Here is a 15,236-nt window from a genome sequence, read left to right as displayed (position 1 = left end):
ATGCTCCCCCGGAATAAATTTTTGAAAAAAACCACTCTAAAATGGTGTATTTTGAGCTCTTCAGACACCCTGTTCCGCTGCTATATATTGTCCGTCACTGAGCGCATTTGCAGGGAATATTCCGTTTCATACGGAATATTGGCAGTATTCCGTTTGCGCACGAGTCATGTTGTAAACTCGTTCCGAATACCCAACACTGAATGCGCAAACGGATGATTGTGATCAATGTTGACAGCAAATTAAGATTGATATTTACAATTAAGAGTGCGCAACAGAAGATTACATCACACTCGTACCCCCGTGCCACACTCATCCTCCCTGCACAAAGCCTAACTGCAGTCACTGAATCCCTTCTCAGTGAAACCATGCGCATTCAAAGTTTTATGTCTCAAATCTAGTTTTGTGAAGCATGACAACATTAATCTTTAATACAGATGTGTTTTGTAGGTTAACTGAAACGTCAAAACCAGTTTCTTACCTCCAGTGCTTAGTTTGCAAATCAAACGGCAAGTGCATGACAGCGCAGGGCTGCCGAGATGGGCGCAGGCCGAAACGTTAAGAAAACAGTGTGTCATGTATACACATTTTAAATTAAGGACTTTTTCTTTAATATTATGCCCTTTTTAAAAAAAAAAAAGCAAAGCGTTTAATTGTAGTAGCCTGTGATTTATTTAGTTTAAATATTGTGTTAAGCTGTTGGCCCTAGCCTATGACAGGGCGGGCGGGCGGGCCCACGTGACTAAATGGGTGGGCCCGGCCCCCAAAGGCCCGCCCATCGCGCCAGGCCCAGGTTAAACAAACCTATCTCCCGGTTAGTCACTGCAGCAGACAGTGATGCCAGTTTGTCTTGGCCCGTCCTTGCCACTGGGCTACACCATTGTTCTGTCAAGATAGTGCTGCTAGTACCTTGCAAAAGCTAGGAGTACTTTAAAACCCTTGCAAGCAGTTTCATGACTATGGCTGAAAGGAACCTGTATATCATACCGGCTTGAACGTCGCCCGGGTTACCAAGGTTCACTCTGGTCACCTCCCGCTCTGGGGGCCAGTGGAACGTTTGCTAGGATGCAAAAAAATGAACATGAAGAAAAATAAAAGTTTTGAATCTAGCCGGATGGAATGTAAGGTCACTACTGGGGTGGATAGACCTGAACGACAGACTGCTGTAGTAGCTATGGAGCGGAGACGCTACAACATCGATATAGCGGCTCCAAGTGAAACTCGCCTGCCTGATCACGACAGTTTGGTCGACCATGGTTACGGCCAACAACAGACAAAAGTGGAGGACTTTGATTTGTCCCTGACGGCATATGAAACAGTCATTGTCGTCGTTATCAATGGACTGCAAAAGAGTAACTTTTTTTTTCCCCGTCTCCCTGTTTCTGGTTGAGAGTACGCCGTGCGCGTTCTGGCTGCCGCTTCTCATTTTATTTTTTCGTGTAGTTTGATGATTGTTTCTTTTTCCTTTTCGTTTGAGTGTTTTGTTCGCCAGTTGTGGTGTAGCTCCGGACCCAGTTTTGGGCGTCGGTTCCCTCCAGGCCTTGGTTTGCCTGTGCCCCTCGCTATAGACTGCAGTGAGCTCGTTGCTCATTTTAACATCATGGTTGTGCGGCGATGATTCTGTGCTTGGCGCGGTGTTCTGAGTGGCATCGTGGCGGCTGTGCAGGCAGTTTGGGACACACCAGCGCTCTGTGTGGCGGTGCTTCTCTGCTTGCTTTGTGGATCCATGGTGCGGTGTTCCGAGTGATGTTGCCCAGCAGTGTCGCGGGACTTGTTTTCGTGCACCTTTTGGTGGGACTGTGGTTGCTACACCATTGGAATGACATCCTGACCTTTATTTAGTGGACGCCCCCCCCCTTATAATTGTAACGCGACCTTGAGTATTTAGAAAGGCGCTATATAAATTTAACTACTACTTATTATTATTATTCCGTTGATTATAACAGTATGATTTCTCATCTCATTATCTGTAGCCGCTTTATCCTGTTCTACAGGGTCGCAGGCAAGCTGGAGCCTATCCCAGCTGACTATGGGCGAAAGGCGGGGTACACCCTGGACAAGTCGCCAGGTCATCACAGGGCTGACACATAGACACAGACAACCATTCACACTCACATTCACACCTACGCTCAATTTAGAGTCACCAGTTAACCTAACCTGCATGTCTTTGGACTGTGGGGGAAACCGGAGCACCCGGAGGAAACCCACGCGGACACGGGGAGAACATGCAAACTCCACACAGAAAGGCCCTCGCCGGCCCCGGGGCTCGAACCCGGACCTTCTTGCTGTGAGGCGACAGCGCTAACCACTACACCACCGTGCCGCCCAGTATGATTTAATATAAAGAAATTGTACTTTCAATCAAATGCTTGCTTTCGTATACTCTCCTAAATCATGTGCGTAGGTCTCCCAATTCCATGATTTCATGTTTGAAGTAGGGTTATTCTGTTTTTCTCATGTTTTCTGTGAAACTGCAAATTTTGGCCAATTTTTTTTTTTTTTTTTAACCTTACCCTTGACCATAGCTTGTTCCCTTTTCCTTCAATCATGAAAATGTCACTAACGGATTCCCCGTACCCAGAAACCCATAAAATGAGGTATTGCACATGTGTGTGTGGTGAGTGGTTCAAAAATGTATATTTTCAATATGGCTACCGGGAGCCATCTTGGATTGGTAATTTTCAAGTTGTTCGCCCCGGATAGTGATTTTGGCACACATCCCAAGTTGTTCGTTGGATTCAAATTAGCATATAACAGTTGAGTTAACCTCTCCTACATTATGTGCATACATACTGTATCTAACCCAGGTCTTCTACTAGTAGCTGATTTAATATTCGCTGGCAGTGAATTAAAAAGTATTGAACCTGAATATCTAAAAGTTGGCTTACTTACGCTCTAGGTTTTGGTAAATGCAGGTCAGATTTAGGTCGAATGCTCTAACTATGAATACTTGAGTTCCAAGTGAAATAGTCGCTAAAATATTCAGAAACTAAATTATGAAGGGATTTAAATACGAGCAAACACTTAGGAATTTTTCTGTTTGTCTCTCAATCAATCCAGTTTAAAACTTCTAGAGAAGATTTAGAGGAGTTAATTCTTAAGTTATGTTATTAAGAATTATTATTTTAACACTCTTGCTGCGTTTGGTGTGAACGTAAGGTAATAAAATGTGTGTTGTTTACCAGCTTAAGGTCGGTCCGTATGGTGAAATACCGTGACCGAGGTCTTGAAAGTACTGAGTGAGGCTGTCTGGGCCGAGGTCAGTATTTAGGGCCGAGGTCACGGTATTTCACCATATGGGCCGACCTTAAGCTGGTAAATAATATATTTACTTTTTTCTTTACCAAATTCTAACAGAAAACGAGAGTGCCCGAAAGGGAAAACCGAGCCGAGCCGCCATTTTGAATCCTCATTCACGGCTGTAATGCAAATGGCTTCCTCCTCGGTATACAAGTGCACTTCCATGGCAGGAAAAAAACTACATTTTGCCGCCTATGTAGTCCCCTATTTATACAAATAGGAGTCATTCAGGATTCAGCCATGTTTTTGCTCGGCGTTAGCAACAGTTAGAGGTTTTTAGCTTTCTCCTGAAATGTTCCCTTTTATTTCTTCTTCCTCAGGGTAGTAAAACTCGCTTTCGCTGTGAACACTGTCGTTATCGCTATCCATGCTGTAAAATTAATGCGATTCTCCTGAGAAATGCTGGCAAAAATTTATAAGATTTTTGATAAAAATCTTATAAAAAAAGGTAAAGGTTGACAAAAATTGCTACCATGTTTGTTGTTGTGAACGAGCGAGTCGCTAGAGGTCCGTAACCGGGGTCCGTATCGTAGGATACAGACCCGCTCGCCAGCCAATCAGAGCGCAGGATTTATTATTTATAAAATAATGACACACTATCACTTTATAGTTACGTTTAAAGTCATGGAACGTCCAGGAAAACAAGTTACGTCCTATTACTGCTTCCACTATAGCAGCTCTAAACAGCTCTCTCACCAGAAAAAGAAACAAAAACAGCTTCTTGCGTCACCGAAAAACAGGAAACTCTGACACCGAAGACTCTTATAAAAACGTTAAATAAAACGATCCTTACAGGCCGAGATTTTGTGACGTACAGTACAGCAAAACTTCCAAAAGGGTGAAATATCCCACACTGACTCGAGGTTGCGTACCTGAACCACCACCACCTGGACGGAAACGTGATCAGGGAGGCGGATTGGAGCTCTGAAGTGCTGAGACAGCGCCACCAAGAGGTGCAGGATGGCCACCATGCTCTTAGCATGAACAGCTAACAGAGGATAGGAACGGAGAACTGGTAAGTTAACTCTGAGTACGTACGCTAGCTCTGAGAACACTAGACTACAAATATCTTCAAGTCTGGGAAGAACATTTCCACAAGCTTACAGTCAACGTTCCACTTGGTGTTTCTGGTGGAGATCTTGAGAACCTCGTTGATGCGCTCGAGAACCGTCTGGAGCTTCTGCTTTTGAGCGATCTCCGACTGCGTTACCTCTGCCACATTCAGCTTCTCTCCCGCCAGCTTCTCTGAAGGACAGACAGACAGAGAGGGATATGAGAAATCAGGAGGGTTGGTCAAGTGTGAAGAATTATTGGCACCCTTGTTAAAGATGCATTTAAAAAAAAAAAAAGATCAAAATCTGTGGTTAACATCATGCTAACAATATGACAGAAATCTAACATGTTAAAGGTGCTGTATGCAAAGTCATCTGAAATTTTCAATGTTTTTATCGTGCATGGTATTTTCCTCTGTCCCACAAGAACAATATTGTGCGGAAGAGATGTGACCATTTTAATGCACTGAGGGTCGCTTTTCTCCGTCTTGGGACCGTTTTCCTCCCTCTTAAGGTAACCAGTATGAGTACGGCCCTACGGAAACAGGAAACAGCCGAATGTGAGGAGCTTTAACTTTTTAGCATAACCATGGAACTGCGTCACACCAAGATGGAAAACATCGTGACTCTGTATCGACCTCGGAGTTTTTTGAGTCGCAGGGATGTAATTTGTTCTTGACATTTGCGAATAGATCCATGAAACAAAAGACAAATATACATTTTCTCTTTTCCTGCTTTTGTGTTATCGTTTCTTTCTCTGTAAGATCAAAATATTAGGTGTAAAACTCCATACTCACTACCATGGAGCCTTAGCATTCTAAAGCTAAGATAGCTAAGCGCTAGCCAGAATGATTTGGTTACCTCATTCTCATCTCATCTCGTTATCTCTAGCCGCTTTATCCTGTTCTACAGGGTCACAGGCAAGCTGGAGCCTATCCCAGCTGACTACAGGCGAAAGGCGGGGTACACCCTGGACAAGTCGCCAGGTCATCACAGGGCTGACACATAGACACAGACAACCATTCACACTCACATTCACACCTACGGTCAATTTAGAGTCACCAGTTAACCTAACCTGCATGTCTTTGGACTGTGGGGGAAACCGGAGCACCCGGAGGAAACCCACGCGGACACGGGGAGAACATACAAACTCCACACAGAAAGGCCCTCGCCGGCTACGGGGCCCGAACCCGGACCTTCTTGCTGTGAGGTGACAGCGCCAACCACTACACCACCGTGCCGCCGATTTGGTTACCTGTCCAGAAAAATGACACGTCATCTAACCTTGCTCTATTTTGCAGTTGCACTCACTAGGCAGGCTTTCCTTTTCTTTTCCGCTGGCTTTTAGCTCACGGGAGAGCCGAGTCCGAGTCCGCCATGTTTGCCTACGGCAGCTTGTTTTGGTTAAAAGTAGGTCAAACACGCCCCACGGTGGTCACGTGATATTGTTGCTCATTTGTTTCGGCGGTTTTAAGGAAATTGTAAAATATGCGGGACGCTTTTTATCTCGGCAAAACATTTACACACAGGATACAGTGTGTATGTGTGCGCGCAGCAGCGAAACACCTCAAAACTCCAACAGCAATAGAAATAGAACATTTTGCCCAGAATTCAACTTTGCAGTCAGAACCTTTAAAGCTAGACGGCCTTTCATTTCATAAAAGCAGTGAAATTTAGTGCCTTTTGAAATGTGGTCATTGTGATGCATGTTTATTTCTGTAATATCTCACAAAATATCAGGCCGTTCTGTTCTGTGGCTGGGAAGTTATTTAATTTGAGGGGATTAAAGCAAATAATGTGCATGAAATCGCTCACTTCGTGCAGTCAAGCAGACAGAGGAAGTCCGTGCGTGTGCGTATGCGCAGGTTTCCCTTTGAGCGTACACTGACCGTTCCATCATTCTGTCGCTAAACGAACAGCTGATCACACCGAGGTGCTCGCTGAGCGCCGATATTTATTAATTTGGTCCTGCGTTTCCTTTCCTTCGTATAGAACATAACGTCTTTTCTTCTCGCTTTCTTTCCGTTACTGTCGTCGGTCTTTCACGTTTCATTCGCACACTCACGTCCTCCATTTTCTCTCCTGTTTCAAATTTGTATCCCACAATGCCTTGCGCAAACGGAGAAGGCCCACTACGTGATGTGATGCATGACGTAGTATCTTGAATTAGATCATAGTGAAGCAGGAAAACATAGCGGAGAATTTAGGGCCATGTGGCCTTAAATTCATTAATTGTTCTATTTAAAAAAAAAATAAATAAATAAAATTGGAAGTCTGTGATTCGAATTCAGTAGCTTTCGGTCCACTGAACAAAAATAATTAGGTATCGGGGAAAATTATTTTCATGATCTACACTTGAAAAATCCGAAAGGCGGTCTAGCTTTAATTACAGTGCATTCATTCTCAGAAAACAAAACCAAAGCCTTATTTATTGTACATGTTCACATTCAACTACCACATGTACGGTTTAAAAGTTATATTTTATTCTATTTTATTATCATACTTCAGTGCGAGATTAAGATAATTAACTCGGAACATTTTTCCACGGCCACGCCACTCATCTTTAGCAAGGGTGCCAATAATTCTGGAGCGGACAGAATATAATCGCTGTATTTGTTCAATCACAGTAATTTGTAAATTTATTCATCCCTAATGTTAAACGACTGAAGCAGGACACAAACAGTGTGTCCTTTCTTCTTTTACTTTTTTTTTCACCACACACTCGAGCTACTCACTGAAGTCGTCATTAATGACTCGAGAATTAAATCAGAGTGTCTGTGTACACAGAAGACACGATACGTCTAGTGTGCAAGGTCCATTTCGTTTTAAAGATGCAGTATGTAACATTTAAAGATGTTTCCAGACCTGTAATTATCTCACTGTTTGAAAAACGTATTGGGAAAATAGTGTCATACAATGGACTTATTATAACATACAGCTTGCTTACTTATTATTATTATTATTTTTATATTTTCTGGTCTGCATCATTCCTGCAGTATCCCAGCCAAGGTGCTAAGGATCCTCACCAAACAGCTTCTGCAGGACTTGTCCATCGTACAGATCCTCTGCCAGGTCCTTAACGATGATCCTCTCACCAACCAGCACATCATTGATCCAGTCGATCAGCACCTGAGTGAGACATCATCGTTAAACAGGGACGCTCAACGGCCTGAGGAACGTCCCCTCCACCCACTCCTCATCCTCACCTTCATCAACTCCTGAAGTTTGCTGTCGTTCTTGGAGTTGGGGTCCACCATGGTGCGAACCTCGTTCTCCTCTGTTTCATGAGAAAAGACAAGGAACTTGGATAAAGAATGTAAAAGATGCAATACAAGAACTCATGCACTGTATATTTGCGTTCCTCTGTATGAGGAACGCAAGGAACCCGATTCCCTGTGCCTCCTGCAAAGGCAAAAACGTGCTCTCAGAGACGTGCGAAACCAGCCAACTCCGTTTTTCTAGAACTGCTGCATCACAGGGCACTGTAACAGTAGCCTGGGCCCGCCCATCCTAAGCGTGACGCAACACGAGGGCCTGTTGCGAGCTTAGTCTGGCCAGGCAAGCTATCTACAGCATTTCCAAGCTCCCGAAAAATCGGGAACCAATCAACTTTGAGCATCTCCAACGGCCCTGGGTAGAGGCGTGTTCAAGGCAGTAACGTAGTAGAACTGCGGCCGGAAGCCATCGATTGTTTACAGAATCTATGCCGTAAGCGCTTCATTCACGCTTCCGCATCTATTACGCATAGATGCTGTATTGAAAGCATTCAACGGGAAGTTCTCATTGAAAACGGAGCAAAGAGCAGCCCTGGAGGTATTTATTGAAAGGAAGAACGTTTTCGCCTTGCTCCCGACCGGCTTCGGTAAGAGTTTAATCTACCAGTTAGCCCCATCGCGTCGCATACGTCAGAGGAAAGAGTGATGTGATTGGTTTAAGCTTCGTCACAGCCTTTTCTGGCTTCGACCAGTAGCAAACTGAGGCATTTCAGGGAGGCGGGTCAACCACGGGCTCTGGGAAACGGTTGGGCTTAATATCTTGGCCAGACCAAATGCTCGGAGAGCTTTGAAGTCGCGTTAGCCAGGCTACTGTAACACACCTGGAGGAATGCGCTATCTGCCCTCTTCCACATACATGAGCTCACAGATGCCCGTGATTGGCTCGTGTCGCTGTGACTGACAGGGGGGATAAAGTATGCCCCTCCCACGCAGAAAGCATGACCAGTTTTGCTCTTAGACTCCCAGCCACACACTCACGATTTCCTGAAAGCTTTTCTGCTGTACCACTCAGGCACGTAACGATATATCGTGTGATGATAAATCGTGACAATTTTATGATGATTCGAATTGTTGAAATAAAAAAAAAAAAAATGAATCATGATGTGTAATCTCTTAGTTTTTAGGATCCTAGCTGTAATTGCATTGTTATAACGTGGGGGAAGCCGTGACCTAACGGTTAGAGAAGCAGCTTTGGGACCAGAAGGTTGCTGGTTTGATTCCCTAGACCAGCAGGAATGGCTGAAGTGCCCTTGAGCAAGGCATGTCGCTCTGGATGAGAGTGTCTGCTAAATGCCTGTAATGTAACGTTAGAACGTAAAATAGTAGGAATACATGGGACGTGTGACTGGTATAACCATACCAAAATCATTAGAGTGCCAGAGTACCCTCAGACCCCAGAGGGTTAAGAAAATGAACCAAAAGGGTTTTTTATTTAACAAAAGGAATATTTACTTTGATAAAGAACAGCAAAATAAAATGTTGCTTTTTTTGGTAATAAAATTTTCTTCATTTAATATTTTTTGAAAAAAAAATACTGTTGGAAAATCGAATTGTGATTCCCAGTATCCCGAATCGAATCGTGACCTTTTTATAATTGTAAAGCGACCTTGGATATTGAGAAAGGCACTATATAAATTTAACTTAATAATAATAATAGGGCGGTGTAGTGGTTAGCACTGTCGCCTCACAGCAAGAAGGTCCTGGGTTCGAGCCCCGTGGCCGGCGAGAGCCTTTCTGTGTGGAGTTTGCATGTTCTCCCCGTGTCCGCGTGGGTTTCCTCCGGGTGCTCCGGTTTCCCCCACAGTCCAAAGACATGCAGGTTAGGTTAACTGGTGACTCTAAATTGACCGTAGGTGCGAATGTGAGTGTGAATGGTTGTCTGTGTCTATGTGTCAGCCCTGTGATGACCTGGTGACTTGTCCAGGGTGTACCTCGCCTTTCGCCTGTAGTCAGCTGGGATAGGCTCCAGCTTGCCTGCGACCCTGTAGAACAGGATAAAGCGGCTACAGATAATGAGATGAGATAATACCTGCCTACATTAAATGTGACAAAATAACAGAAGTGGTGGTGTTTTCATGCCTCAATTCACAATCTATTGCAATGATAATTGCCCTTTTTTAAATTTTTTAAACCAATTCTATTCAGGACATCGATCCAGTAATTTTAACAACTTCTAAACTGATTAAAGTGCATATTCTGGACCAATTTGGGTTTTTTTATATGAAAGAATGTCCCTTTACACACTCATCCAGAAGGGTAATTTTGCACAAGGCCATCTGTCTACAGCAGAAAAAAATAAAAGAACAAAACGCATCTGGAAAAATCCCAAGGGAGTCTGGAGCCAGATTTGTGACGTCACCTGCGGAAGCGCCAGCAGGCTGCGCGAGCTTTGCACGGTTTCAGTGCACAGCCTGTGTAGACCGAGCGCTCCCATTTCTCTCTCATTGTCCGGTCTTTTGGGAAACGATGAGTACTAATCCCATCAAGATTGGTGTTGCTACACCCTCCTACGATACATCTGTTAACCATTTTTAATAATTACGCAATAACGTTGAAGAAATTTGCAGAAAACCACCAGGTCGTTTTCTCATAAACAAACCAGCGCTGATGTAGGATTCAGAGGGAGGCGTCCCGCACATACGCGACGTCACGAAAATCAGTGTTTCCCGGGAAATCCAAACGTCAAGTTTTTTCAGAGGTGGACCAATTCGCCTCAAATGCCTTGATTTCAACTGAATTTTTCTGGTATTGCGCAAGGTAAAAAAATTGTGCAAAATGTGACAGATATTTGACCAAAGTTTAATATAAAATAGGAGAATTACATTGATCTTGCTCCTGAATTTACCCGTGATATGTACTTTAAGAAGGAGAAGAATTAACAAGCTGACAAATTTTCCAAAAAAATCTCCAGACAGACCGTCTATAACCATGTATACCGTACGTTTGCTTGAAGTCACAATCGGGCTGCAACCAACAATCAAGTCGTCAAGGTCAGGAATAAAACACTTCTACAGGAAATACGAGGGGACCTCCCTAACGCAGAAAACGTCACAGGTTGTTCTTGCGTTATTTATTTTTCAACACAGTCTCCTTTCACTTCAGTGCGCTTGGTCCACTGATGTTGTAGTTTCGGTATCGGTTTGCAGAAGGTGGTCACATCCTGAGGCTATTATTCACCTCAGGCTCAGTGAATAATAACCTCAACTTCATCTGGGTTATTATTCACCGATATTCACTGAGCCTTCAGTTAATAATTGTTAAATAGTGGGAATACACATGACTTCACTGTAGGTGGAAGTAACACAGCTCTGATGAGCCTCCGGATCCTCCTCAACAGCATGGAGGACTTCCTTATCGTCACTCTGAAAATGGCGACCATGCAGACAGAAGTCAGACGGTGCCAGGTAGGGTGAGTAAGGTACATGGGGCAACAGTTCAAAAGCCACATCTGGCTGCTTCTACCCTGTCACCTGTACTGTGTGGATGGGCGCGTTGTCCTGGAGCAATATCATGCCAGCTCATAGCTTTCTTCCCTCTCCTTTTTTCTGTGATTTTGTCCTTCAGTTGAGTTTTTCCAGACAGTGATGAAAGGCTTTAAAGTGTACAGTTAAGCCCCAAAACGAGAACTACGCCCCTTGTTTCTGGGTGAGGCCAAGAACTTTTTGAAGGTCCCTAGTATGCTGTTATTGGAAAATAATCAATGACGGGGTGATGTGACGTGGCCCTGTGGAGTGGAGTTACAGTTTCTACACGGACATGGATTATATTCCAATAACAGCACATCCTGAAATTATTTATTCCTCTGATTCTAGGGCTGTAACGATATGCGTATCGAAATCAAAATCGCGATACGCAGAGCCACGATCCGTATCGCGATACAAGAAGGCAGAATCGCGGTACACCCTTTCAAACTTCTCAGCCCCAAAAACAGAGGCGCTTCCAAACTTCAATTTATGAATACTTTACTTTTTATTTAAATTACATTTTATACTTACTTAAATTACTTTTTTTTTTAATATCTATTAGTAAGTCGTTTTTTCGCCGACCTGCGACAATCTTCTGCGAGTCACGCAACGTCCACACTCGCCACTGGCAGAGCATTCATTTCGTTTAAGCGGTCGCCATTCTGGTTGCGATGCGGGGAGCGAATCTGTAAACAAGCAGCTCATTGGCTGGCTAGGTGTGCCACAAGCCAATCACAATCGCTTGACCGGAAAGGCATGCAGTGTTGCCAGATTGGGCAGGTTTAGGTGCTTTTTGGCTGGTTTTGAACATATTTTGGGGTGGAAAACGTTAGCAATATCTGGCAACACTGAAGGCATGTCTGCTTGGGCGGAAGCCTTCTGCGGCAGTTCCATTTTGACACGCGAGCAATGTTTCACCATAAAAATTCCGTAATTTCCATCTGTTTTCCGCGATCACAGAAAATCATTGGCCCTATGAGAGTGAGACAGTGAGAGAGCCCCCCCCCCCCCCCAAAAAAAATCTTAACGGATTTACACGATTTGGAAAAATGACTTTTTCAGAACCGAAAAAAACAGAGATTCCGGCTCAACAGTATTATTTTGAGAAATAAAACAATCTTTGGATTTACATTTGTTCATTTTTGCATACATATTACTCATTCTCTGCAGTGGTCTGAATTATTTGTTATTAAATAATTAATGTAAGTAAGTAAATGTTAATAAGTCAAATTTACTACTTTAAAAAAACATTTTAAAAAAAATCGTGGGCGTATCGAATCGTGGGTCAAAAATCGCGATACGAATCGAATCGTGAGTTGGGTGTATCATTACAGCCCTATCTGATTCCACAATAAATTTCCAAATATTACACACTGTGGTGTTTGGGAAACTCCTGGAACCGTCGCTGGACCCAGAGAGAATGACCTGATGAGCCGGAGGTGGTGTGAAAGACAAAAGTGTGCAGAATGTGAGATTGGGTTGGAGAAATCTTTTTTTTGTGTGTGTGTGTGTGTGTGTGTGTGTGTGCGCGACCTACCCAGCATGGTGTCTTCTGGATGCATCTCGCACGGTGTGGGACTTAGGGGCAGGTTTATAGCTTTCATGCCTTCCTCCTGCAACTCTGACACTACAGGACACACACACAAAAAAAAAAAAAAAAATGTTAAAAGCAATAACTCAACCTTCCTCTCAAAACTTACGACAAAAATGTTACACTTCCTTCAACGTGTTAAAAAAGAGACAAAAATATCAGAACCGTAATTTTTTACCCAGTCGTCTTTAAAAATAATACGAGACAAATAATTAAGAAGGGATGATTTGAAGCATTACACATGATGCTAGCTAAACTTCGTCTTCTCTCTATGCTAATTCTACACAAGTGAAGAAAGATCTGGTTACACGGTTTACTTTCTTGGTAACACTCACTTTTTTTTTTTTACAGCAACAGTCCAGCTATTATGTGATAAAATGTTTTATCCACTACAAAAAGAAAATCTGTATATAATAATAATAATAATAAAAAATAGCTAGCATCAATTGTTGTATTTCGCAAATTAAAACACTAAACAAATAGAAAATATAACCGAAATGATGTACGCATTTCAGTCAGATTTTAAGACTAAATTAGTTGTTTATTAGGCAGGTAACGATATATTGTGTGACGATAAATCCTCATAATAATTTATGTCTGTTGAAATCAATATAAAATAAAATAAAGAATCATGATTATTATCAGGCTGCGTAATCTTTGCTTTTTTTTCTGAGGTGTAATTGCATTGTTTGGACAGCAGAGGGTGCAATAACATACCTCTGTCTTTATACTAATGTGATTATCTAAAATCGCGTGCGCCGATTGGTCGAGAAATTCTGATCTTTCTCGATAATCACCTCGAGCGACTGGGCAAAATGGTGTCTGATCGCTTCGTCACCGTAAGCGAGGAAGAATTACAAATGAAAGATGCTGCTGTTCCGAAAAGCACTAAAGATGCTACAAAGTTTAGTCTAAAACTATTGAAAGGTAAGGTGGAATTGCGATTTATTTTATCAATTTCAAAACAAAGTATTTTATGCGACTCGGCGTAGATAAACGACAAGTCTGCGCCGCGCCGTTATTATATTTGCATGCTGCTTTTGAAGATGGAAAAAAATTTTAATATGATTTTTTAAAAATATCTTTTGAAATAATGACCTGTGTATTTATCCTAAAACAATTATCCACCTCAGGCTCAGTGAATATCGGTGAATAATAACCTCGACTTCACCTGGGTTATTCTTCCCCAATATTCACCTCACCTTCAGCGAATAACTGTTGAATAGCGGGAATACACGTGACTTCACCGGAGGCGGAAGGAACACAGCTCTAATGCAGCGAAAACGCACAAAAACAGATCGAAAATGCGAAAGCGCTGCTGTGTGATTGTGTACAAATAAATTTAACAAGAAATCAGAACTCTTTCTTTACAGACTGCTGAAAGATAAAGAGACGCAAATGGAGGATGTTTATATAAAAGTTTATTAAGGAAACTAATTTGTTATTAACTCAGTATTTTAATAAATGAATATTTTGGTTAACAGGTGATTATATTAGACTGCAATCTTTAGAAATGTGAGAGGATTATTATTGTTATCTATTCAGAAAATGAAACGGAAGGATTTTTTTTATTGCACGAAAAGGAATATTTTACTTGTTAAAGAAGAGGAAAAATAAATGTTTTTTTGTGATAAAATGTTTCAAAAATACTGGAGGAAAATCAAATCGTGAAACCAGGATCATGAATTGAATCAAACCATGAATTATATTAATAACGTGAACGGCATGCGAGTTTAAATGGTTTTTTTTTTTAAACAAAAGAGTATTGTTTTGGCGTCACGTATCACATGAACCGTGATGTGATTTGTTACACAAGATCTAATGAGACGCCCTGATGATATTACTATGACATTAAAATGTCATTTTGTCGGCACCCGACACCTGCTTTGTGTGTAACTCATAAAAAAATGCATTTAAAAAGGTGGATTTTATTTAAATACATCTCAGCATTCTTTTCACCCATCTTCACTAAACGCGTTTTCACGCCATTACTGGAACAGAAGCACCTCTCCGCTTTATTAATGCCACTATTTTAAGCCGCTGTGAACAGCAGCCTGTTGCCAGAAACCCTGTGAGCTTTTCACCCTGTCACTACCCAGCATGCATTACTGCACACACACCTTCAACAGCGATGCAGACGGAGGAAACATCCTGTGCTGGATCGCAAAACCCCTCCTGGTGAGTATCACATCCCCAAAATCCTCACCATCCTCGCAATCAACACCATCATGACAAAGTTCACTAACACACACACACACACACACACACACACACACACAGCTGCTGCCTCCTGGAGAGAGAGACAGGGAAATCATCCACACATCGCGTGTGTGTGTGTGTGTGTGTAAGGAAAGGAAGGTGTCGGACATATTGACATATTCCACTGCCGGTCTGAATTATGTGTGAATTTAAAAAGGTTCAAATCTGGGTTTCAATTATTGATGATATTTTTTTATTAAGTCAGAGCAGGGGTCATCAGTAAAATCATTAATTCAGTTCAATGAGAGAAACGCACACTTTCTTTCTCTCTCTAACTCATTGGTCATCTTCAGACGCA

General features: G+C 42.4%; 1 protein-coding gene across 2 annotated transcripts in view; it reads right to left on the bottom strand.

Annotated features, from left to right (window-relative positions):
• The window catches only part of parvaa (parvin, alpha a), a 76,125-nt gene that overhangs the window by 25,219 nt on the left and 35,670 nt on the right, over positions 1-15,236 (bottom strand). Inside the window, exons 1-6 of one of the 2 annotated variants that reach the window (XM_060928317.1) lie at positions 14,800-14,948; positions 12,626-12,715; positions 7,556-7,626; positions 7,376-7,478; positions 4,402-4,542; positions 4,170-4,285 (exon numbers count right to left, since the gene is read on the bottom strand). In XM_060928317.1, the coding sequence (XP_060784300.1) occupies positions 4,170-4,285; positions 4,402-4,542; positions 7,376-7,478; positions 7,556-7,626; positions 12,626-12,692 (498 nt within the window). In that variant the 5' untranslated portion in view covers positions 12,693-12,715; positions 14,800-14,948. Of the gene's footprint in view, positions 1-4,169; positions 4,286-4,401; positions 4,543-7,375; positions 7,479-7,555; positions 7,627-12,625; positions 12,716-14,799; positions 14,949-15,236 lie in introns of those variants that run through there. The other variant, XM_060928316.1, reaches the window with a different exon arrangement.

This window comes from Neoarius graeffei, chromosome 8 (assembly GCF_027579695.1).
Source record: "Neoarius graeffei isolate fNeoGra1 chromosome 8, fNeoGra1.pri, whole genome shotgun sequence".
NCBI classification, from domain to species: Eukaryota; Metazoa; Chordata; class Actinopteri; order Siluriformes; family Ariidae; genus Neoarius; species Neoarius graeffei.
The sequence above is the reverse complement of the archived record's forward strand: the minus strand, read 5'-3'. Positions and strand labels throughout refer to the sequence as shown.